The sequence below is a fragment of the Dinoponera quadriceps genome, unplaced genomic scaffold, assembly GCF_001313825.1.
Source record: "Dinoponera quadriceps isolate SergipeBrazil2010 unplaced genomic scaffold, ASM131382v1 scaffold1782, whole genome shotgun sequence".
Taxonomy (NCBI): domain Eukaryota; kingdom Metazoa; phylum Arthropoda; class Insecta; order Hymenoptera; family Formicidae; genus Dinoponera; species Dinoponera quadriceps.
Window position 1 is genome coordinate 1,079,616 of NW_014555947.1, and position 23,988 is coordinate 1,103,603.

General features: G+C 37.5%; 5 protein-coding genes across 11 annotated transcripts; 3 read left to right on the forward strand and 2 right to left on the reverse strand.

Annotated features, from left to right (window-relative positions):
* Positions 1 to 271: 271 nt before the first annotated feature.
* LOC106746119 (poly(A)-specific ribonuclease PARN-like) lies at positions 272 to 6,573 on the reverse strand. 2 transcript variants are annotated; one of them, XM_014622344.1, is made up of 13 exons: positions 6,412 to 6,573; positions 6,189 to 6,262; positions 5,866 to 6,079; positions 5,381 to 5,671; positions 4,950 to 5,238; positions 3,518 to 3,639; positions 2,873 to 3,099; positions 2,666 to 2,735; positions 2,459 to 2,514; positions 2,276 to 2,362; positions 1,872 to 2,064; positions 608 to 729; positions 272 to 547 (listed from the first exon to the last, which is right to left on the reverse strand). In XM_014622344.1, the coding sequence occupies exons 2-13, from the start codon at positions 6,205 to 6,207 to the stop codon at positions 456 to 458; spliced, it is 1,782 nt and encodes a 593-aa protein (XP_014477830.1). In that variant the 5' UTR covers positions 6,208 to 6,262; positions 6,412 to 6,573; the 3' UTR covers positions 272 to 455. The 2 variants fall into 2 exon arrangements, with proteins under 2 accessions (XP_014477830.1, XP_014477829.1); XM_014622343.1 differs by having other exon boundaries at positions 6,189 to 6,573.
* A 202-nt stretch (positions 6,574 to 6,775) lies between these two features.
* LOC106746070 (protein cramped) lies at positions 6,776 to 12,348 on the forward strand. Of its 5 annotated transcripts, none has more exons than XR_001374573.1 (12): positions 6,776 to 7,390; positions 7,485 to 7,745; positions 7,828 to 8,031; positions 8,206 to 8,396; positions 8,542 to 9,033; positions 9,255 to 9,419; positions 9,481 to 9,636; positions 9,727 to 10,038; positions 10,119 to 10,232; positions 10,464 to 10,568; positions 11,262 to 11,474; positions 12,286 to 12,348. XR_001374573.1 is itself a non-coding variant. In XM_014622243.1 (11 exons), the coding sequence occupies exons 1-10, from the start codon at positions 7,201 to 7,203 to the stop codon at positions 10,566 to 10,568; spliced, it is 2,190 nt and encodes a 729-aa protein (XP_014477729.1). In that variant the 5' UTR covers positions 6,776 to 7,200; the 3' UTR covers positions 11,262 to 11,983. The 5 variants fall into 5 exon arrangements, 3 of the variants coding, with proteins under 3 accessions (XP_014477729.1, XP_014477730.1, XP_014477731.1); XR_001374572.1 differs by lacking the exon at positions 12,286 to 12,348 and adding an exon at positions 11,588 to 11,983; XM_014622243.1 differs by lacking the exon at positions 12,286 to 12,348 and having other exon boundaries at positions 11,262 to 11,983.
* Positions 12,349 to 12,449: 101 nt separating this feature from the next.
* On the forward strand, positions 12,450 to 15,497 carry LOC106746072 (ETS-related transcription factor Elf-5-like). The gene is made up of 7 exons (XM_014622249.1): positions 12,450 to 12,799; positions 12,887 to 13,016; positions 13,633 to 13,887; positions 14,484 to 14,555; positions 14,631 to 14,711; positions 14,788 to 14,983; positions 15,056 to 15,497. The coding sequence occupies exons 1-7, from the start codon at positions 12,758 to 12,760 to the stop codon at positions 15,165 to 15,167; spliced, it is 888 nt and encodes a 295-aa protein (XP_014477735.1). The 5' UTR covers positions 12,450 to 12,757; the 3' UTR covers positions 15,168 to 15,497.
* LOC106746069 (claspin-like) lies at positions 15,260 to 20,943 on the reverse strand. The gene is made up of 7 exons (XM_014622242.1): positions 20,051 to 20,943; positions 19,836 to 19,958; positions 19,522 to 19,730; positions 17,125 to 19,433; positions 16,852 to 16,988; positions 16,533 to 16,751; positions 15,260 to 16,296 (listed from the first exon to the last, which is right to left on the reverse strand). Exons 1-7 carry the CDS (start codon positions 20,678 to 20,680, stop codon positions 16,084 to 16,086), a joined length of 3,840 nt encoding a protein of 1,279 aa, XP_014477728.1. The 5' UTR covers positions 20,681 to 20,943; the 3' UTR covers positions 15,260 to 16,083.
* Positions 17,941 to 23,924, forward strand: LOC106746071 (cyclin-dependent kinase 10). 2 transcript variants are annotated; one of them, XM_014622246.1, is made up of 6 exons: positions 17,941 to 18,026; positions 21,992 to 22,146; positions 22,220 to 22,820; positions 22,937 to 23,233; positions 23,321 to 23,454; positions 23,788 to 23,924. In XM_014622246.1, the coding sequence occupies exons 1-6, from the start codon at positions 17,996 to 17,998 to the stop codon at positions 23,821 to 23,823; spliced, it is 1,254 nt and encodes a 417-aa protein (XP_014477732.1). In that variant the 5' UTR covers positions 17,941 to 17,995; the 3' UTR covers positions 23,824 to 23,924. The 2 variants fall into 2 exon arrangements, with proteins under 2 accessions (XP_014477732.1, XP_014477733.1); XM_014622247.1 differs by lacking the exon at positions 17,941 to 18,026 and adding an exon at positions 21,467 to 21,623.
* Positions 23,925 to 23,988: the final 64 nt, after the last annotated feature.

Genomic DNA, 23,988 nt, shown 5'->3' on the forward strand with positions numbered 1-23,988 from the left:
GTAACGTTGTAATCGAACAGAAATGTCACCGATACTTCTCCTCTTTTCTTGTTATCGAATCAAAATACCTCATCTTCTGCGGACGAGACAGTAGTTACTACAAATATTATTATTGAGCGCATCGAATCTTTTTTATGTTTTTGTGTAAAATTTACCTTCAAATCGGTGTTTAGGGATGCCAAAACGCACGCGATAAGAAATGTATCATCAAAAATACGCTCGGTTTTATCATAAACAATTTATTTCACATGAAAATAACATTTGAATGCTCTTATACATAGTCATATATTTAATAATCGCATGAAAATCTGGCAAAATAAAATTCAGATACATATGTATGTATTTCAATTTTGTGTTTGATTTGTTGCAAATCTTACTGATACACACTCATATCCTTGTATTTTCCACGTGAGAAAATTTTGTGTATACACGTTCGTATGACTGCACGCTGAAAATTAATCCCATACATCGTTTTCCGTGAAAGCCCTCTTGTTGATCACTTCGGCGTTGGTTACGTTTTGCTCCTTGCGTTTCTTACGCCGCTTCCCTGCACAATATGTACGATTAAATAATAAGTATGAAAAAACGCACATCAATGGATACCCACCTGTAGCGACTTCCCATCCCTCATCGGATATCTCTGTGGATGTCGAGAGGGAGCAATGCGCTGCTGAGGTCGGTAATGATGACAGGATTGATATCGCACCATTGCCGGGCTTGTCCGCGTTCCTAAGCACGAAAATTGCCTTTCAGTAAGGTGGAAAAAAGATTCGATTAACAGATTCAACATAAATTGTATAATTGTGTCGACGAGATTTGTAGCCGGGGGCAATCCGATAAGGAGACTTATTCACACGAGGTTTTCCGTTGTAATGCTGTATATTCATAAATCAGCGCAGCAGCAATATTTTCGTGCTCGCAAATAGATCCCTCGAAGTAATATACGATAACGTCAATAATGTTAACGAAGGTTCTCTCTCTTCCATTCTCATATATACCTACCAAGAACAAGCGACTGCGCACTTTCGATAACGTACCGCTCTTACGAAACAGTATACGGACCAAAGAAAATGAATGAAAATAGAAGAGATACAACAGCAATCTGTATGAGCATGGTATGAAATGAAATTTCGATGGAAGATAGAGTCACACACACGGGACGATGATGCGTTACGAAGTAATGACCAGCGTATGAGGAAGCGAGGAGAAGAAGAAGACGGTACAGCCTGCAGTGGCCGAGCGTCGCGTGCATTAATTCAGAACGAGGTCTAAGGGCCCCTCATGCAAATTTCTCATGTACAGGAAATCCTAGGAGACCGCCTAGGGTCTGATACTTGTGCTCCCCCTCTTTCTCTTCTTATTTCACCTTGAGATCATACCGGATCTATAACGCGCGTATTATTTCATCCTTCTTTAATATATCTTGCACAAACGTGATAGCTTGCGGCGCAAAATAAACGAATACTTTCAGTGGCAAAGTGCGTGCGATTTTCACAATTGCAACTTATAACCGGGATGTCCATTAAAATGTAAGACAACTGATCAAAAAAATCGCGAGTGCTTTTCGCGAGAAAAAATTAATATGTAATGAATGATGAAATAATGACAATCTCCTTAGATCTGTTCTTTGTTTCTGAATTGCACCTTTTACCGTTAGAGTGTGAGTATATAACTTGGCAACAAAGTTCCAGCCGTAATTCTACGACTGAAAACAGACCTGTTATCTTAATGACATGATCTGCCATAAGTATTTAATGAAATTAAAAATAAACTTAGATTAAGTTAATGCTTGTAAAATACGGGAGATTCAAGTTGAATTAACTTCTTTGTGTGTACAAAATATTGCGTATTGAAATATATCAGTAACTTACCCAACTGATAACTTCCGCTTACGATCCTCAGAACAAACACCGCTGGCGTTTAAACTAGCTTTATGATCCAAATATTTTTTTATCGTACAAACAGTCTCTTTAGACAGAGCACTCATTACGGCGCCGACATTTTCTCTCCGGAATAAAGCAACATACGCGGTTGTATCCGTTAACCACGAAATATGTACACCACCTGTATAACAAAAATAAAAAAGCGATTATATCCTTGAAAATGTGTGTATAGCATGTACTACGCGCTTTAATATGAGCCCTATTTCTGTAACAATGAAAGTAAAGGTCAAATTTTGAAAACTTCATAAAATAGAGACTACCGCTTAACGTTACAATTTGCGAGACATTTAAGACAGAACGTTGCGTACTTAGCTATACGTAATACAACACACCATATGGACTAAAAAGTTTATTTATATCCGTCTTTTTCCACTCCTTGGGAAATGTTATGTGGAATACATGATCTCGACTGGGATTTGCTAAACAAGAGAAAAAAGACACACGTAAACACGCATACGTAAACACACTTAAATTGTTGAGACGTAACAATTATAACGACTTAAATTGTTCCTTACGATCTTTTCCTACTAAATTCACATAAGGAACATCCTTCAGTCTCCCTATAGGAAGTCTGTAAAAAGAAAAAAGAAATAAATTATAATATATAAATTATAAATAATTATAAAATTGTCGATAAATAAATATATATATATATATTATTATTATTATTATGAATTTAAAAAATGATGAGATTCTTGATATTTTCAATACATAATACTCACTTGTTTAGAAAGGGATTTAGCGAAGAAAAATCTGGTAATGTTACGGCATTCTCAGGTTCTGTTATTGTTCCTAAAACAAGCAATATATATATATATATATATATATATATAAGTTTTTATAAAAACAAAGTAAAATTTATATATATAACAATACATCAACAAATAAATTCTATCCATTTCAGATGTGTTCAACACACCATTACTAACCGAGATAATTAGATAATGCAATGAAACATAACCCGGTGATGTATGCGTCATATCCTGCTTCGTGTAATTTTTCGGTTGTGATCGAATAACTGCGTCCTTCTACAGATTCCACGTCAGGAATAGAAAAAGGTGGCTTGCTCACAATCTCCAACAACATGTTCAGATTCGATGATGATACATGGTCTTTAAATGGCTGCGATTGACAGATGACTTTTGTATCCAATAATCTTGAAAGAGAAAAACAAGAAAAGTATGAAATAAACTTCGTTTCGCTAGACCTCAATCTTCGCAGTCAGAATTTATTTGGCAATATTTTCGAAACGCAATAAGACATTTATTCCACATTTCCTAAAGAATTTTATACCAAATTTTAATTCTTCATATGTGTGTCTCATATGTATCATTGATATATACTTTCTTTAAAATGCGATATATATATAAGATCATTCATCATATCATATCAGAAAGAATGTGTATCCTTTCCTTTTGTCATACAATAAGTTTATAAATAGTTTCCTTAACTTCACAAAAGTATTTGTTGTTCCGAGGATTAAGTACAGTTAGTGGCAAACAACGTTCAAAATTTAAATGCTCCAAAATTTAAATTTAGTAACACACAAGTATATAAAAAATTTATCATCTTACCTAGGAAATAAGTTATGAACCAAATCTTTAAATTCCAAATAGTCCACTGGCAAAGGTGTAACAAATTGATGTATGATATGACACAGATCTAACAACATGTTATGACCGACTATTGGTTTTCCCTGAAATAAAGGTATTAAAATAAAGGTATTAAAATAATTTGTCTTTCTCCCTCTCCTCCTCTTTTTTCCCTATTCCCAAATATACCTACTCATTTAAACAAAATTATCATACAAATAATAGTATACAGATTGAGTCTCACTCTGAGCTTATTATTAAAAGTGTTCTTACACAGACAATTACTTAAAATTATGAAAACAATGTGTTGGAAAAGTTGATCAGCAAGTTGATTTGTCCTAGAGAGTTTATTCACAATACTAGATATGTGGTTCTATTGGAAAAATAGATAAACTTGGTAATATGCTATTCTGAACTTTAAAGATATATCTCTGTATGCACTCAATCATAAAGTTAAAATGTTCTGTATGACACACTCGCGAATAACAGTTTTTGTTAAATGGAAACTTGAAAATCAGTGGGATGTTACTGCTGGATCTTGAGGCCTCGATGGAGAAGCGGCGAAAAGCCTCTGCAGGATTTTAAGTGGTTTCGATAGGGAAGTGGCAGAGAGTCGCTGCAGGATCGCAGGAGGCGCTGACAGGAAAGGCAGCGGAAAACCGCTGCAGGATCTTAGGAGGTTTTGGGTTTATATTCGTCTTTTAAATTCTTCAGGTTTTAGCAAACAATTCATTATCTGAAAATATGATGGAAATCAGTGAATAAAATGTATGTAAGAATTTTATAATCACGGGAAATGATTCTTAAATATTCGAAGAGACTTTAAAGGCTCGAGCGGTCGATCGAGGACCATCTTTTTCGAGCACAAAGGCTCGAATGATCGTAAAAAGGTTCATCTATTGAACACAAAAGTTCGAGCAGTCGTACATGGACTATCTAATAAGCACAACGGCTTGCATAATAGAAAAGAGGAATATAATTATATTACCAAAATCTTCACGTTATGAGAATAGTTTAGAAATTCTTTTTTCGATCTGAAACTTTACCAGAAATCACTAAAACAAAGTTTGGAATCAGTAATATTAGACAGAATGCGTTTTAATAACAGACCGACTGAAGCAGCATCCTACTATTTATCCCCTTGTAATTTCATTTACCTTAGCAACCTATTCTTTCTTTTTTGTTAACTAACAGTATTCACAAATATTTTACGTGATTGCGTTCCTTTTAAAGCTTATTCTGATCATGTTGAACTTTTACTCAACAAATTATGATAAATTGCTGCTTACCGATCTTCGACATTTTACGCTACTGATATTTTTTAACTAAAATAAATCTAGTTTTCATCTTTTTCATAATTAGTTCACATCTAACAACATTTTCCAAACACTGTAATATCTATAGCAATACTTACAGAACTTATAATTTTCTTCAGAAGGTTGCTGATTCCTACAGCCTGTTCAAATTCCAATTTCTCCTTTTCACGTCTTTGATTTTCTTTCTCCTCTTCTTGTTCCTTAGTACCTACTTTTTGTACCAAAAGACAATTCCTGTAAAAAGTATCTTCAATTTTACTTTCCACTCTCACTTTGTCAGGCCACCTCGTCTTTGCTTCTTGGTGTACAAGTCTTCTTATAAAACTATTGCATCTCTCTATTGTGAGCTCTTCTTTGTCCGAAGCAAGGAAATCCTTTATTTTCGAACTAAAATCAATACACGTTATGTATATTTACCGACCTTGTGTGCGAGAAAATTGAATTTTAACTTCAATATCTTTGTGCAAGTTTCTTCAAACTAATTAATTTGTTCAAAAGATCAAATAAAAATCAAAGGGGGTAAAGTTACCATATCTCTTCAATTTGAAGTTTGTCATTGTCTGAAGTTATTGAAGTTACCGCATCATGGTAACTTCTCATAGCCTCTCTTTGTTTTTGTTTCTCCTCCATAAGTTTGATAAGTTTTTTTTCTTCATTTATATTAAGATACGGTATGCCATACTTAAACAGTTTATTAAAATCAAAGTTTTGATTCGCCAGAAAGACCATTGAAGATGCTTGGCACATAAACCTGCAATCTGGTGCCTGGCAATTCATTGGCTTAGGAAATACATAGAAAGTATAAGATCGCTGAGAATATCTGAAGCACACAAAAATCATTGTCTTCTTTGTTCAACTTGTTGTTCTTGTTTACAGCAATTTCGAGAGTACTTGCTGAGCTTTATAATTAAATTCCACAGTGCACACAGGCATAAGTGAGTATGAGCATACATGCGCATACATACATATATATATATATATAAAATTTCATACAACTGATAAACTGTATCTTACTTCTTTGTTTCTGAGTTGTACGTAAACAAAGATAAGCCAAACTGCACAAGAAGAAAATTCATGGATCCCATCCTGAGCTTGGTATAATATTCAGCCGGTGTATCAAAGGGACCAGTTTCTGGGCCTGAATTAAGACCTGTGAATTCAGTATCGATACAGATAAAAGTAGCACGCTTCAAGTCATTATCCAACTCGGACAGCACATCTCGGAAATCTATGACAATTATGTCGAATTAATAAAATAATCGAGGAAGGAAAGGGAGAACATTGTGAATTATTATATCAGTTGATTATTTATAAATAGTATCACTTGATATACTCACTCAAAATAGTAACTTCCATTGTTGCACGTTTGTTTATATGCACATCAATGCACTCACATAATTTAATCACAATTCTAAATTCAGATCAGAGATTCGTGTGTACTAAACTACTAACGCGTGTACTCCGATACAAATTCATGTGTATGCAATGATACTATGTACTTGTACGAGCAACAACTCCTGGATTAGAAAAAATATATGTTTAAAAATATAATATCTGTACCACGAAATAGCAGAGGAGTTAAAAAAACACTACTGCTACAATACATATGTAGCCTGTTACTTTTAGCTGAACTGCTGAACTGATGGAATAAGTTGAAGTGAGAAAATATATATTTGTCTCGCATCAACTTATCGCACTAGTTCAGCGGTGTGGCTAAAAAGAACAGGCCATTGGTCCGTACCTTTTGGTTGAATTGGCTGCACTAGTCGAGTAATTTAGGGATGCTATTTCACGTGCCGTACGAGTTTGTCGGATGTACCAATTGGCTGTTGAATAGAAAATTTCCAGGGTCCCTAACATTTTTTCTAGACATCCTAGGAATTCAAATAGCCAATCCGATAAACTCGACGTAACACCAGCCTTATCCTTAGATGGAGAATAGGTAAAACGTTAGCTTTATTTCGCTGCATGAAATTCCAGCTTAAAGCTTGTCAAATTATAAAAAACACATATAGGGATTTATCGAATTTGAAATTACCGAGAAGATTAAACAATTAATCATTTAACAAAGAAAGAAAGAAGATCGCCGCTTGTCACACTGAGGTCCAGAAAGTAACCTCAGTTGGAAATCAAGAATCAGGAGTATTAAATTAAAAAAACGGGGAAGGAACCAAGTACTAATTATTGTTCTACTTTTTCTCATTTTTATTATATTCCCTTTCTGTCGCTCGGTGCATTAATTGCTACGAGTAATTTATGCTTGAAAGTGACGCTGCAGTTGAATAGTATTCAAATTTTATGGGAGAAAACGTTTTATCTGTAATATCTTTTATATAACAAAAACATCGAATGATGGAAGACTCTGTAAAATCAGAGGATGTCGAGCCAAATAACGTAGTTCCTGGTAGTTCTCAAGTGGGCCAAACGTTTTTCGACACAAGACCTTTAGTAGACAATAAGAATACACAGGTTCGCGTCGTCCGAGGTACTAAAAAGCTGAAACTTGACAATAGTGATCCTCCCAATAGTGAAAAAAAGGGTATGTGAAGTAATACAGAGACTAATACAGAGACATGATACGTGATATTGTAGTAATAAGTTATAAATATTTCTTTTTCTTTTTTGGCATATAGATGTGAAAGATGAGGAAGCAACAGAAGCTAAAGTCAGGCCTCTTAAACGTTCCTGCGAATTATGGTCTATGGAGGATAAAAATACCTTTTTCAAGGCACTCAATGAATATGGAAAAGATTTTGATGCTCTGCAAAGCTATTTCTTAAGTCAAGGCAAAAAGAGGGGTCTGTCTGACGCTGTTATAAAAAATAAGGAGCAAATCCGACATTTTTATTACAGAACTTGGCTGAAAATATCAAAGCATCTCAAGTTTTCAGAAGGTAATCGAAACATTTGTAAATTATACATACGATATGTGTCTTTCTTTTCTTTTCTTCTTAGCTTATAATGTCTTGCATACAGATGTCAAGAAAACTGCTCAGGAATTGTACGGGTTGATAAATTATGGGGAACTTAGAAGGAAACTGCCTCGTATTCATGAAAAGGTCCACTTGAGGTTGAATGAACTGGTATATTGGGGATCTACTCAGGTCAGGCTCAGAGGAAAAACTATGAGGATCAAAACACCTATATGCAGAGCGCTTAGAAAGTTAAATCAGTTAGAAGGTATATATATTCTTTGGATATTTTCAATGCATGTGTATATTTCACGTGGCAACAAGCTATAAGTAACATTCAACACTAGGTGAAACAGTTTACACACAGGAAGTATCAGCAGTTTTCCTTGATTGTTCTAAGTAATGATTAATATTTCTATATAGAACATGTTTCACTGCGCAGATTGGCAAGAAGAGATTAAATTACCATCCAGAATAACAATAGAACTGAGGCCACGTAATAACATGGCTTGGTGGCAAGTACAAGCGGCATCCATGAATCCCCGAGTGCGAACTCTTCTACCGATACAAAGACGCCTCTCGAGTTTGTTGGTATTTTTGCAACAACGATGGCGGCTCACGAAATATGCCACAGTATCCTTATCTTCTTACATAAAGAGAAACAGACGCTATATTTTTACAATCGGAGCATGTTTACACACGCTTGCACGTTCGTTGTTGCAAAGATGTGTGAAATTTCGATATATTCGCAGAGATAGGTATCCTTAAATTACCATAGTGTACCACTGTAGAAAATCTCATCGCCAATGATGTAAAAGATACTCGTTTATTACGAGTTGCTCCATCAGAAGGATGTAAGATTGCTTTACCGATGGTCAATCTTGGAGAATATCTCACTAGCAACAGTCTAAGCTTGAATTCATACGAGAAACGTCTCGGCTTGAAGAGCTCGAGAATAGATTTATTGGGGTCCGTCCAACATTTGAAAGGGATAGGGAAGAAAGGGATCAAACGATATAAATTGGATAAGAAGATCTTGAGCCGCACCGATGAGAATTGCGCGCTGCCAGATACCAGTAGCGACATGGACCTCTTGGAGACGGGGAGTAGTGTGTCCGAGAAACAAGCGATTATAAATAACACGGAGAAACCGTCGCCTGAACAGCACTCAGAGAGCAGATTCCCGGGTAGAGAGACTGTTGATAGAATTCGAAAGGGCTGGAATGTCGAGGAAGCGAACACGATTACCATGGGCGATCTCTTCTTAATGGTGCGCGATATTACGTTAATCCGCACACACACATACACACATTGTTGAATTGTCCACACATGCATTTGTAATTAAATTCACCTCTGAATATATTTGTCAGAATTGATGAAAGAGCTGTAAATTACAGCTGTGTCTGTGTGTCTAATTATTTTCGAGTATATACACGTGTACGGTTCTTTTTTTTTATTCTTAAAAACTATATATTCCATTTCTTTCAACAGTTTGGCCGCGAATCGAAAATCACGCTGGAATATTGGTGGGATTGGCTACCAAGTGAGCAACGTACAAGCGATTCAGCGTCATCGAGCATCATGCGTGACGATAGTTTATGTTTAGCATTGCAAAAATTATTGTCACTGGCGAAACACAATTACGGCACAAACAAGGTAAGCTCCCCGAGAATGATTGCTAGAATGATTGTCGTTACAAAAATATTTTTATTCTTAGGTGTACGATAATACATCGGGAAGCAACGAGACGGTAATCTCGTCACGCGTCCCGTCCATTAAAGAATCTGTTAAGGAATCTACATTCAGGAGACCTCTCATACCACAAGCGTATCATAAAAGTGGCACAGCTGACGCGTTTAAGACGCAACTTGACGTAAGTGTAATTACATTGAATGTGGGGTTTACTCGAAAAAAAAAAAAGAACAATGTCCTTTACGCCTCCGACATTTTATATGCATTGCAGAAATTCAAAACGCGCTTTTGTAAACGAGGTAGAACCGTGAGACAGAAGAGTCTCGTGATACAGAGGGTACTGCCCATCGTATCCTCCTCACCGAATATGTCATCGGAAAGTTTGACGAGCGACCATACGAGTAAAATCGACGATTCTTCGTTGTGTCAGACCGATAAAATGGTAGCGGTGAATGCGGTGACCCAGGACAAGAATTTTCTCGATGCCCTGGAGACAAGCGGAGATGCGAAGAATTCCAATTCTATTATCACCAGTGCTACTCAAATCCTCAAAGAAGGCGAACACCAGTGGCTGAACAGCGAGGTCCGCGAATTAATCCACTAACGCTATAGTTTCTTTTTCTCGTGATAAGTTATAATATTAACCGAACGATCGGACTGCAGGTTGCGGATTTTTCATTGAGCAGCTTCTTGGGACAACTTGAATCGCCCATAAAAAGTTCACAGAGAAGCCAAGCGGGCGAACAAATCATGGAAGACGCTCGTCCTTCATCCGATGTAAGTATTGGGGCTCTCTGATGCTTCAAATCGCTTCAAACGCGGCAGGCTTACATATTGTTCCGCGCCGAAACTCTTTTGCATCTTTACACGTTTGGTTGAAACATGAAACTGACTGTTTATAATTTTACTTTTGTGTTTTATATATTAATAGTATAATTTTACTGCCCCCCCCCTCCTCCATAATCGTATTTATATATTTAAATCTCAATACGTTCATAAACGTTTCAGGTTGTATCGCACATGCAATGCCTTATGGGAGAAAACAGCGTGGACTACATGGCAAAATTTGCAAACCTGGCTTCACAGATAGCGTCTGACGAGAATAAGAAATAGGTTGGTACTTGGAACCTTCGCATGAACAGAATAATTTCCATATTGATACACACGAAAGCACAGCCAATAACTTTCTTCTTTTCTTTCCTTTCTCTCCCCCCTCTCTATTTTAATTCGCCAAAATTCGGTGAAAGCAATTGTACACATATCTATCCGCATCTAATTAATTTCTGTACAGGTTCTGTAGGTGCAAAATCGAGTGGTCACGATTCTAAAATGGAAGTATATTATAGCGCAGTGTTGTAAATATCCGAAACAATGAACCGCTACTTCCACTCCATCGCGCGTTCCTTTTCCTGGGAAGAAACCGCCATATTATCATGGAGCGATAAGAAAATCATGCTCCGCTGTTTTAGATACCAACTTTATGTTACTCAGATTATATTGATACCGTTGTTGTCGCATGTACGGAGGAATTACAGTGTGTCGAACATTACGGTGACGAACACGTGAGCGACGAGTACGCCGGGAATTCAAGTCGTGCATTCTCACCGCATATATATATATATATATATATATATATATATATATATATACATACATACATACATATATATATATATATATATGTATGTGTGTTTGACGCGATATGATTACAAGTCGACATTTTACGCAATTCATTGGTGGTAAAGGTCACATTTTGTTGTGTTTGTAAGTAAAAAACGTTTTATATTTTTCTAATATTTTATTTAGAGCGATAATGAGCTACCTAACGAGCCGCTAATGAGTGGAACATCCCAGCGCGGATGCCTGCGTTCTCGGAAACGAAGCCCACAGTCTTTTCCCTGGAGAGTTGCGAAATGCACATCGAAATGATTCATAGTGCTTACGTGCGCGTGACCACCGACGTGTATACGTTTATCTAGAATCCGCGTTGGCTGCACAGGTGCAATTATCCGTACAGACGTAAGCGATACGTTCTTTCTTGAGTAATTTTCCTTTGAACCGATCGATTATTCGGCCAAGTTGAATATTTGCAATTGGTTGTACGTAATCACACTACAACTGGATTTGCTTAGGAATTTCCTCTATCTCGTTGGATGCACGATAGTTGCAGCGCTCTACTGTATAAAAGGGAACTACTATGGAATAATTTATCGATCATGTTTTTGTATCGCACAATGCAACAGTTGTAATGTTTCGTACGATAATTGTTGCATTCTGATGTATAGTCGGAGAAAACAGGCATAATATAACGCGATGTCTTGTTGTTACGTGCTTTTGCGAAGAAATTTATTGTAAAGCGTGCGTTTGTGCACGAAAATCATATAAAATGATAATGCGTAGAACAAACAATATATAACGGCGTAAGGAAGATCACGGCTGTACCGACGTGTACGACATACATCCACGAGATACATCATGCTGTACTATAAATAAACTCTGGCATAGGCGCCCCTACTATGAAATATAAATGCATGCGTTCTGAGAAATTTCAAACTCGTTCCATCTTATAAGTAAATATCGATGTACTTGCGCTCAATCACATTCTGTACGCGTGGCGAACGTCAAATACGCATCTTTCTGAAAACCTTTTTCAAACTGAAGGCAACGTTGTACGTAAGGAAAACAAAACTTGAAGTCGAACAAGCCCTCGGTTGCGCGATCGGATATTAATCGAAATTCGAATGAACCCGCTCTCAGCGATCTGAAATTAATTGATCCGCGCACGTGTATCAGCAGTGGCGGCAATAATGATATTTTTTTTTTTTTCAAGAGAGCGACGCCAATGAAGCGCAGGCAATTACTGCGTCAGCTATCGCGGCTCTACGTGTACAGTGGCGGTGATTGGCCACGACCGCAGAGCGGGAAATCCCCGTTGAAACCTGCTCAGACCGCGGTTGCGTCCCACCGCGATCTCTCAGCGGTCGCAGTCGTCTCATATCCGTCATTCTCCGTTGAGTGGAGCAACCTCGTGGTTCAAAACGGTCGGTTACCGATAGCGTCGCTCCAACGGCGGGACGACGACGCGCCGTACCTTTCTCGTTTCGAGGACGACGATGAATTGTTATCGCGCGACGATACATTCTTTATCAATTACCGCCGCACGCGCTCCCGCCTGATTCTTGTATATACAATTGTCGGTCGGCCGCACACACTCGCGGCCCCTTTGCAGAATACACCCATTATTATTTACGCGTGGATATTGTTATATGATAAGATTAAGGTGAAAGTGACGACGATAAGAGATGGATTCTTTTAACAATTACGGCAAGAACGACTTGTCGGAGGTGAGTCCCGCTATAGAAGAGGTGCGATAACGTCGTTAACTAGTGCGAAGGGCCGTGCTCACTCTCTATATGCGCGCGTGATTGCAGATGTATCCGTCGTTCATTAATTTGCACGAGGACGAGAACGATCATTTGCTCTTGGATATGGATTCTCTGGTGCCCAGACGGAGCAATTTCTTAGCGAGTCGCGAACCGGCCAGGAAGAAATGTTCCTTCGGTAATGATATAAATTCATCTCGACACACAATCATCACAGAAATTATATACGCCGAGCTTCAGCAGGAGCTTTTTCCATTAACCTTGACGATTTCGGGAAGGAAATGTTCAGACGAACTCTTTTTATCGTCGATGAAACAAGCTGTCGAAAATTCGATCATTCTGCCGTTTTTCCTCTGCTTTGCAGTAATGACTTGTATATTTATCAACTGTAGTAAGAGCATTTTATTACCCGCGTGTTGTGAAGCGCGGAATTTTCAATATTAAACATAGAGACATGTGAGCGCGAACAAACGCGACTTCACGTCGCGATGCAAACTACCGCGGTCATATCTTCCAAAGCGACCTCTAATTTTTTTTTTTCTTTTTCTTCACCCGCTCGCTATGGGTCTGTGCGATTACTAATGCGGCGACAGTTGCTCTGGAGGGGGGGTTTCTCGGGACTGTTTAGCGTGACGTGTTGCATCGATTTATAGGAAACCGCGCTAACTTTAGCATTTAATCGTTTGATCGATCTAAAACGACGTTTTCGAAATGTATTTATGCGGATTCGCACGCAAACATCGCGAAATGCCGACGACAAATACGACTTTTTAACGTGATTTCCATTTAAATAGGTGACGAGAGCGAGGAGATTGACGGCACCGGGTGGTCGGACAAACCTATCAGAAACTGGTGTCAGGAGGAAACAATAAACTGGCTTATGTCAGCCGCGTCGTACATGGGCCAGCCTTACAGCTCTATTCAGCACAGTCTCGCCGTTCCCGGGAAAGAAATCGTCGCTTTTACGCGACAAGATTTTATCAATCACGATCCTGTATACGGCGATCGATTGTACGATCTTCTTCACTCACAACGCGTTTCGAATCTGTGTATGTACACGCGAACCCTTAGCGACAGCAGTGATGTTACAGAATTCCGACCTTGTAATTCGAGAGACGGGTTCTTTCATAAACAAGTCAGGAGGAGAAGCGTTTTCTTGCAAATCATATTCCATGTTAAATATTTCACTAATCGCTGCTAATCTCCATGTAAACATCCTGAAATCCCCGACGCGAAAGTAATCCAAATCCCCCTAATACATACGTAACAAATATATACTCTCTAAATTTTTTCGAGTCGAAGTTCCACTCGGAAAGCAAAGTGACGGCCAAATTCGAGAAGTCAGACTCGAGTGAATTTTTTCGCTCACATACGGTAAATTCTTCTCGAATCGTCGAGTGTTACATTCGAAATTAAAAATTGCGAATCTGATGCGCTCTACCATTTTACAAATCGATCGGTTGACTCGTTCACTCCAAGTTTATGAATTATGCACGCACATACATACGCTCTCTCTCGTGATTCCGAATGGCGCTATTTTCCCCATCGATTCGAATTTTCATCCGAGTGAAATTTCACTCTGAGAAATTTAGAGAAACGAGCATCGAAACCTATGAATTTTTCAAGCGTCATGTCGTTTGCGCAGTGCCGTCCTTTGGTACTATTCAGTCACAATCGGAAGACGAGTACGCGCGAATCAGTTCCAGCAACATATCCGGTAAGTTAAATGATCTAAACACTACCCACTCGATTGATTTACATCAACGTTTTGACGTTTTTCACACTTTCTCAGACGCAGAGTCAGACAACAGCGTGGACATTGCAACCAAAAGACTACCTGGTAGACCGAGAGTATTAAAAACAAAAAAGAATCGTGAGTACCTTCCCACTTAATTTGGGAATATTGTGTGTACGAGAATAACAGTGCATTTATCAAATTGCACTTACAGCTGCCAGTCAAGGTAAACTATGGGAGTTCATCAGAGATTTGTTACGTAATAGAGAAACATGCCCCAGCTTAATTTGCTGGGAGGACTATTCGCAAGCTAAGTTTCGCTTTGTGAAAAGCGACGAAGTGGCGAAACGATGGGGTTCGCGAAAAGGAAATACAAAAATGACTTACGAGAAGCTTAGTAGAGCTATGAGGTAATAAATAACATCATTTTCAACAGCTGCGAAACTTCGAAGTCATTTATCCGGACGCCCTTTTTTTTTTAGGTATTATTACAAAAGCAAAATATTTCTACCGGTGCTCGGTCGAAGATTGGTGTACCAATTTGGTCCGAATGCGAAGGGATGGCAAACGGACAACCCGAATTTCCGGCACTAAAGCGACTTTATCGAGTACAAAAGAAAAAGTCCACGATGACTGAGTATGGAATAGAGCTGGGGTGTAAAGTTCAGTACATTCTGCTTTCTTTTGCATTGAAAAAAAAAAACATTTCTCAAGATCTTTTGTGCGATTGTACTTCGAGTCAAGTGTGGCTAAAATATTTTCTTGGTCAAATGACTTGATACAACACGACATGATGAAACATGTTGTAACAAAACTATAAATATGTAATATGAAGGAAAATAAGAATTTAATTTTCCTTCCTTTGACTCAGGTTTTATGTAACTTACAGGTAAATACGAGCAAATACTGTTTCATTATATTCTTAAGCCTATTTTCAATCAATCACATTTAGTGATAAATATGATTGCAACAGACCTAAAAATATAATTAAAGCAGCTAAGTGACTGCCCCCCCTAAAAATGATATTACGAAGGAAAAAACTTATATAAAAAGAAACCATTCCTTCTCGATCATGCTATGTGATTTTTGTGCTCTTGTATATATATTTACTATTTATATCTATATACAAAAATAAGTCCCTTGTTTGTTTCTGTCAACGTTCTTGTACATTCTATTATGACGTCAACAAATATAAATTTATTCATTCTGTACATTTAAAAAAGTTGTATCAAAAGCGTCACTTCTCTAAACACATACACGCGCACACCTCTCTCACAGTCTCGTAGCAAATAAGAAGTATTCTTCTTTAAGGTTAATCTCTATTTCCTCGTCCTTTTTTTCGTTGTCGAGGAAAACTCCGACGTCACCTTTCTTTTTCGAGGCTGTAAGAAGCAAGTATTCGTTACCTATTACTATATTGAGAAATACTATTAAATAATTGATCGGTATGAAAGAACGTGTGGAAATGAGCGAAAAGCAGAAAATAGCAATGAATCTTTCTTCAAATTATCTAAACAGATACAATTACCTGGTTTTGCAAATTCCGGCCTTTTTCTTCTCTTGCTTTTTTAGATATACTATTTATACATGGATCGATATACTGGAAGACAAAATTTCTTGTGTTCACCGTATGAGAAGCAGGATCACTTTGCTTTACCAACGTGGCTATTCTCGCCAACGATTCTTCTCCTCGAGTTAAAAGCGAACGCTTTTTCATAACATTCTGTAAGAAAAAGGTATATACATGTGTCGGATATTAAATATCTGATCAATGTGGAAGAGCACATAGAAATCACATAAGTAAAAGGTACAAAGTGGCAATGAATCTTTCTCAGAGATATTTCTAAATGCATTTTAGATTACGAGAGAAAGCAACGAAGTTTTTTTGTTGAATCACATATAAAAAATCCACGATATCGTATCTCTGTAATTATCAATCAATTAACAGCACAGTCTTACATATATTGTCTGAGATTTCTTCCCAATGCTCGGAGCATACAAAAGATCCGTTATATTCCGTGGCATGATCGGTTCCGTATCATCGGATAAATCCACTTTGCCAGGAGAAACATCTTGTTTTTGAGACTCATTGCTCTTGACTTTCTTGAGTGTTTTCAGTCCGAATTTAAAAATTTGACTATCGCCTAAATCATCCTCGATTTCGTTGCTTAAAGTTTTCTACGAATGCATGTGGAAGAAAAGAAAATACACGTGTGCAAATATTAACAGTGCTATCGTGAGAAAAATATGACGACATTATCGCACAATATTTTTATACCATTCTTTCTTCAAGAAATTTGTCCCTTTCGTGTCTGAGTTTATTCCACTTCGCTTCCTCTTCATCTTCTTGCACATCTACCCAGCCATCATTTTCGTCAAGCACTTGAGACATCTCGATATCGTTTCCCAATTTATCTGATAGAATGCGTGCAAGTAGTATCAATGGCCATACACATGTATGCACATTACATATTACATCATGTACATTTCTTATTCCGAAAGAAAAAAGAAAGGAAAAGATATACATATACGTATATGAAATATCTCATACCTATATTCTTCCATTTGAATTTTCGTTCACGACCCGCTCCATCCGTATGTAAATCGCCATCCTCAAACAATAATTCCTGAAGCAGTCGAACTTCTCTTTTATCTTCATCCAGCACTTGTTTCATATGAATCTTCCCCAGATCGTCTTTTACTTCATCCTCGTCTATCTGTTCTTCATCGGCCTCTTCAAAATCCAATTTATCCAAGTCCTTCTCATCCTCATCAGCGGAGTCCCAATCACTTTCGCTCAACTCGGCTTCCTCCTCCAAGAAATCAGCCGCGACTCTTTGTATATCCTTCTTCGGTACAACCGTCACTTCGTTCTCCTCAGAATCATAGTCTACATACTTTTCTTCCTCCTCTTCATTACTCGCATCGTCGTTCTCTTCATCGATAGCGTCTTCCTCTTCTGAATCAGATAAATCCAATCTCTTGGAACGTTTTCTGAATTTTAAAAACGTATCTTCTTCGTCCGATTGTTCGTCTGAAGAAACAACACTCAATTTTAATTCCGAACTCGTCGTGCCAACTTCCTCTGCTTCTTCCGTGCCATATACAGAACCATCGAAGAGATTCTTCTCTCTTTTATTCTCCACTCCCGAACTTTTCAGTTTTTTCACATCGATCGCGTTGGAACTTACTGTATCCAATTCGTGTAACTCGGTAGATTGCGATGTTGAACTTTTTAAATCTAGATCGCTCCTCTGTGTAGATTCAAATTTAGTTGAGCACAATTGCATAAGATATTCGTCATCTATACTTTCTTCAATGTCATAAAACAGCTTCTTCCGTGAAATGGTTTTATTTCTAACCTCATGTTGGGGAGACTGATCACTCTGTGAATCCCCTGTGAATTCCTGCTTATCAATCGGATGTTCTTCTTTTTTGCTAGAATCGAAGGAGGTATTTAATACACTCAACTGTGTTATAGGAGAAACAAAATCAAGCATGCGTGACTTTCTCATAGGCGTCTTGCATATTTGACTCTTTGCAGTAACTTGTCCTTGCTGTTGCATATTTTTGTTCTCATTCTCATCTGTCCAACTATTCTCTTTGGAACGTACCGCACGTATAACCACTGTGCGTTTTGATTGGTTATCCTTATCTTCCGAGTCGTCTTGATATTTCTGTATTATCCGCTTTCTTTTCTTTTCATTTCTGACAATGTTAATACTTGGACCAGTATTATCGTTACACTTGTATGCAAATTCAGCTTCACTTTCAACTTTATTTTCATCTTCATCTGTGCCTTTGTCCTCCTCCTCCTCCTCCTCCTCTTCTTCTTCTTCTTCTTCCATGCCACTTTCATCATCGTCCGTATATTTTTTCTTGTTTCCACGCTTGAGATTTGTAGATTGTTTGCCAAGTCCTGCTTCATCCGTCTCGTCGAAATTTTCACTATCTGTAACTTCTGCTTCGTCGTCTGCAAACAAGCACTTCTTCCTTTTCTTATCCTCGATACGGACATCATTTTCCTCGGGCTCACTCTCTCCGCTATCACTTAATTCTAAAATATCGGCTTTCTCCTGCTCGTCTACTAAATCACAGTCAATTTCTTCTTCCTCATTCCATATCTCTTTTTCTTGCGTTTGCAATTCTATTTCCTTCTGTTTCCACTCTTCATTCCGTTTCAGAGACATTTGCAACTTCAAATGTTCTTTCAAACGCGTTAATTTAGCGCCGGGCTTGTTTAATTCGGGATTATCGGTATCAGCGGGTAATTTATACGGGAGTACTTCCCTAACCGGAATCGGACCATTCTCAGTATCTTGCAAGTGTATTACAGTTAATTCGGATTTATCATCGACCTGCTTATTTGTATTAACAACGTGTTTACCAAAAAATCTGTCCAGTAAGCTATTTGGACCCTTTAAACTTGATTTTACGTCGTCCGTTAGATCAATAATCATACCCGGTGAACCTTTTAATGTAACCTTCGAATTTGGCGCTAACTTGGATAGCAGCTTTTTTTTATCTATATCATCTGTAAACTTTGGAAGCGGCAAACCAAGTACATGACCATTATCTTGGCAATCTGCCCCATCATTTTCGACCAATATCTCGTGAGCAATGAGATCTGTGTCATTTTGTTGTACAGTCTCTCTTTTATCATGAGAATCCGGATCATTTGTTCCAATATTTTGTGTGTCTTCAGCACGTACGATATCTGCGGAGGATTTCTCTTCATTTGCACTGGAAGATTTTTTTATATTCTCGTAAGTTGATGACATAGCTTCATGTGTATCATCTTCCGAATCTGAGGATTTGTAAAATAGTTCTGCTTCTTTTTCCTTTTTCGCAAGGATTTGGCTGTTTAAAATCATATATGAAGATTATAAGTGTTTTGCATTCTTTGATCTGTTTTATAACACACATGGACACACGTGCATAGACTTACCTCACTATAGCAGATGATATTTTTAATTTTACAGCTGTAGAAGGTGCTTTTGGGAAAGATACTGATAATTTTGTTCTACTTAAAAATTCTTGTAATGTACGTTGCTTAGGTCTGTGATATGGTAAAGAAACTCCTGTTTCCCTCAATAAACGCTGACTTTCGCTGTATATTTTGTGCATTGCCTCATTTTTAGCAGCTCTTATGGAACCCTATATTTCATAAAATTCAAACATAAATATATATATATATATTTTTTTCTTGTTTTCAATTTAACATTAAAGAATAAATATGTTTAAAAACATCGTATGCATTACCTTTATTTTTTTGACAGATTTTCCTTTAGCATCTTTGGTTTCTAAAGTACCAAGGTCATCAAATGTGACAGAACTGCCAAATGCTTCTTTTTCTTCCTCAGATTCGGGATCGATTAGATCAGTCTATGAAACATAATATACATGTGTGTGTGATATGGTTGTATAGTTTATATTAAACATTTTACCTTGGAATTATCAAATATTTTTATGCTTACAATAACACCCATAGTTCTATCAGACATTTGAGGAGAATGATAAATATTACTTGTTTCTTCATCATCCTCAGATTTACTGTCTACTATTCTCCTTATACTTTTAATCTTGGGTCTTCCCTTATATTTTGTAATTTGTGCATATCCAGATGATCCAGAATGATTATCTTCATCATCAATAAACAATTCTTCATTTGATGTTTTATATGTATTAATCTCATCCTCGGAATCACTATCCACAAGGGTCATGAATTTCTTTGATGGTATTTTTTCACCATTCTCACTACTAACACTAAAGTGTTTATCATCAGCTCTAACTTCAGTGTTTTTGCTGAGATCGGTCTCATCATCCAGATAACCATTCTTAGCTGAAGTGATAGGAATTTGTAAATTTTCAAGATTGCAGCAAATATCATCTCCCTTAGATGATATGTTATTACAAACGATCTCTCTCGAGTTCTTTTCAGCGTTTCCCTTTTGGTCATTACGTGTTGATTCATTATTGCATATCGAAGTATCTTTGGAGATGTTGGACTCATCATTTCCAATGTGATGTTCATTTTCATTGAAATCTGTATCGTTATTTGAAGAAACTTCCGCTAAACCAGTAATCACTGGATGAATTATTGCCATTGTCAGAAATCAATGCGGGATTCCTTTTTCAGTGAAGTTTAAAGACAATTTTGATGGTAAAAGAACAGCGGGTGTCTTCTTATAAACGCACAGACATCAAAACAATACGCTTGTCTCGCTTTAATTATCGTTTTAGTCAGTTGACACGCGCAATTCCGCACAATCTTCCACCAGACTCACCTCAGTAGTCTTCGTCGTAACGAACTGACGTACCCGATGATCTTTCGCGCCAAATTTGTCATCCGTATTTCCCTCCCCATTTCCTTCTTGAGCCGATTGGAACCAATGTTATCATATCCAAACTACTAGTTTTCCACCAAGCCTTAACACATTCACGGCGGGGCCAATGATGACTGCGGCCAAACGGCTTTCTTGTGTTGACAGTGAACGTATTAAGCATTAAATTTCAAATTTCTTCTTTTATAATATTTCTTCACCAAATTGATATAAAGCCAGCGGCATTTGTGCTGGATTGCTTGCTGGATGGAAATATTGCGTTTTGATTGGTGTATTGTCATCCATTTTTGGAAATACACCAATCAGAACGCAGTATTTGTATCCAGCAAGCACGAAAACAAGTGCCGCTGACTTTAGATATTGGATGCAATGCGGAGCCGTCATTAACGTGTGAGAAGGTGCGTTCGGGGAAACGCTGTTGGCGCTAAGACGTCACGTTTGTCTCACGTGCGATAGAATAACTAGTTAAAGATGATCAACGACGTTAACAGCGTGCTCCGCGAACGCACCCAGAGAGATATGTCGCTGGTATACCTCCAAGAGTAGAAAATGATGGAGATGTGCCTTAAGGAGATCCGTAGCCAAAACTAGGAAACAGAAATTGTCAAACATTGTTTTCAATGGTGTTTTATGGTGCTTGAGCGGTGAAGGCCATTTGATTGTTTTCCTTGCACATCAGTCTATTTGTAGTTGAAAATGACAAAAGGTATAACAAATATCTGTAAATAATCTGCAAATATCTGCAAAAACGAATTAAATATAAGTGAGATAAATATTGATATACTACATGGCAGACTAGCCTCGGTGTAACAGAGTTGTTGGAATTTTTCAGTCGTGCCTATTATTAATTTATTTGATTATTCAAAGAAACAGAATTTGTCAATTACCGTGATAACTTTTGCGTTAATGTCCAGAAGAAACGAATGTGCATGGTTAGACTAGTAAACCTAACCTAATTACACTATGCGTTCTATCGATTAGCATACAATTACTAAAATGTATATATAATGATGTTGAAACATTATAAAATGTAGCATTCTTGAGAATGTAATGAGAATAATTTTGCTATTCTAGAGGAAAGTTTGGAGAAAAAGTCCGTGGAGCTTAATGATAGTGATAAGAAGACTATATCTGATTCAGGACCGGATCCTTCTGCTCCGATCACTAGGAAAGGAGTATTAACATCCTTCCTAACTGGCAAACCTATGGAAATACCAGAGCATGATATTGTAATAAAATTTTCACTTATCTTCACATGCTTGTTTTTACTTATACAAGTTAATTCTTAATTATTTGTTGCAGCTTGGCAAATGTAGATTTGTTTCCGAATTTGAGAAGTTGAATCGTATCGGAGAAGGCACTTATGGAATTGTATACAGAGCCAGAGATACAAAAAATGATAAAGTTGTTGCATTGAAGAAGGTAAGAATGGAGCATGAGAAGGATGGACTGCCGGTAAGTGGCCTCAGGGAGATTTCAGTTCTGCTGTCCTGTCGTCATGAAAACATTGTTCATTTGAGGGAGGTAGTAGTGGGCAGAAGTCTAGAAAGCATATTCCTTGCAATGGAATATTGCGAACAAGATTTGGCAAGCTTATTGGACAATATGCAAGCACCGTTTTCTGAGAGCCAGGTCAAATGTATAGTATTGCAAGTACTAAAAGGCCTTCGTTACTTGCATCATAACTTTATCGTTCATAGAGATTTAAAAGTCTCTAATCTTTTAATGACTGATAAGGGCTGTGTAAAAATTGCCGACTTTGGACTAGCCAGGTGGTTTGGTTTGCCTTTGAAACCAATGACACCTAGAGTCGTGACACTGTGGTACCGAGCACCAGAATTGCTGTTGCAAGCCAAAACACAAACGACATCTGTGGATATGTGGGCAGCTGGATGTATTTTAGGTGAGAAGGAAAGTCGAGGAAAGTTTCTTTTATACCAGTTTTTGAAAGGTTTTATAGCTTTCCTAGACACATGTGTCATACACACGCGATATATATATAATGCATTTTGTTATCAGGAGAGTTATTGGGCCATAAACCCTTATTACCTGGTAGATCAGAAATTGCACAGCTAGAGTTAATCGTCGACTTATTGGGCACACCCAGTGAAGCTATTTGGCCTGAATTTAATTCATTACCGGCGCTGCAGAATTTTACACTTAAGCAGCAACCGTACAACAACTTGAAACAAAGATTTCCGTGGTTGAGTGCTGCTGGTCTCAGATTGTTAAATTTCTTATTTATGTACGACCCAAAGAAACGAGCGACTGCCGAAGAATGTTTGCAGAGCAGTTACTTTAAGGAAGCTCCGTTACGTTCGTACAAATAACATTTGATATTTCTTCTTTTGATATAATGAAGAATTTTTGTTATTATCAATCAACTGATTCGTCATGTTACAGCCTGCGACCCAAAACTTATGCCTACTTTTCCGCAACATAGAAATATGAAAAAAGCGGCCACACAGAAGGAGACTCGTGAGCAGGAAAATACGGTTACCGATCAAACGAATAATCTACCGGCAATTTCGGATCTAGTATGTTCACGCATAACAATCCTCTGTGCGTGCGTGCATGCGCGCGTGCGTATTTACAAAGGGAAAGCACCAAAATTCGAAAATTGAAAAAAAATTTAAGCCTTGGGAAGATTTGAATAAGCATTTTTAATATTATATGATAAGCAATCATGATAAGCAATTTCATTTTTTATAATCAATAGCAGCAAAGGGATAATAACAACAGAGAGCATGTTGTTCTCATCACGAGATTTCTTCCACATATTCCTTCAAATCTTTCAACTTTTGGCTTCTTTCCTGTCGCAAACTTACCGCAAAATTGTACAAATTATCCTGTATATTTGTTTGTTTCAGCTTGGATCGTTGGTCAAAAAGAGACGTGCCGAATGAAAAATTAATCATGCATAAAAGTGTAATCTTTTTATGTCCCATATAGCACATACATCAACGTGTAGACTAATCGCTATAAATATACTTTTTACGTGAAACTATTTCGATGGTAATGATGTATAGCGCAGTATTGATGCTAATGGTACATCTTTTTAGCAGTTATTT

Coding starts and splice junctions, on each gene's coding strand:
- LOC106746069 (XM_014622242.1), bottom strand. CDS start 20,680: ATGGCAATAATTCATCCAGTGATTACTGGTTTAGCGGAAGTTTCTTCA. Junction 19,959..20,050: donor ATAGAACTATGGGTGTTATT/GTAAGCATAAAA, acceptor TATGTTTCATAG/ACTGATCTAATCGATCCCGA. Junction 16,297..16,532: donor AGAAATCTCAGACAATATAT/GTAAGACTGTGC, acceptor TTTTTCTTACAG/AATGTTATGAAAAAGCGTTC.
- LOC106746119 (XM_014622344.1), bottom strand. Junction 5,239..5,380: donor CTTCAAATTGAAGAGATATG/GTAACTTTACCC, acceptor TATTGATTTTAG/TTCGAAAATAAAGGATTTCC. Junction 548..607: donor GGGATGGGAAGTCGCTACAG/GTGGGTATCCAT, acceptor CATATTGTGCAG/GGAAGCGGCGTAAGAAACGC.
- LOC106746071 (XM_014622246.1), top strand. CDS start 17,996: ATGTTCTTCTTTTTTGCTAGAATCGAAGGAG. Junction 18,027..21,991: donor TTTTGCTAGAATCGAAGGAG/GTATTTAATACA, acceptor TTGCTATTCTAG/AGGAAAGTTTGGAGAAAAAG. Junction 22,821..22,936: donor GGCAGCTGGATGTATTTTAG/GTGAGAAGGAAA, acceptor TTTTGTTATCAG/GAGAGTTATTGGGCCATAAA.
- LOC106746070 (XM_014622243.1), top strand. CDS start 7,201: ATGATGGAAGACTCTGTAAAATCAGAGGATGTCGAGCCAAATAACGTA. Junction 8,397..8,541: donor GGCTCACGAAATATGCCACA/GTATCCTTATCT, acceptor AAATTACCATAG/TGTACCACTGTAGAAAATCT. Junction 9,637..9,726: donor CGTTTAAGACGCAACTTGAC/GTAAGTGTAATT, acceptor TATGCATTGCAG/AAATTCAAAACGCGCTTTTG.
- LOC106746072 (XM_014622249.1), top strand. CDS start 12,758: ATGGATTCTTTTAACAATTACGGCAAGAACGACTTGTCGGAG. Junction 13,888..14,483: donor ACAACGCGTTTCGAATCTGT/GTATGTACACGC, acceptor TCGTTTGCGCAG/TGCCGTCCTTTGGTACTATT. Junction 14,712..14,787: donor ATTAAAAACAAAAAAGAATC/GTGAGTACCTTC, acceptor TTGCACTTACAG/CTGCCAGTCAAGGTAAACTA.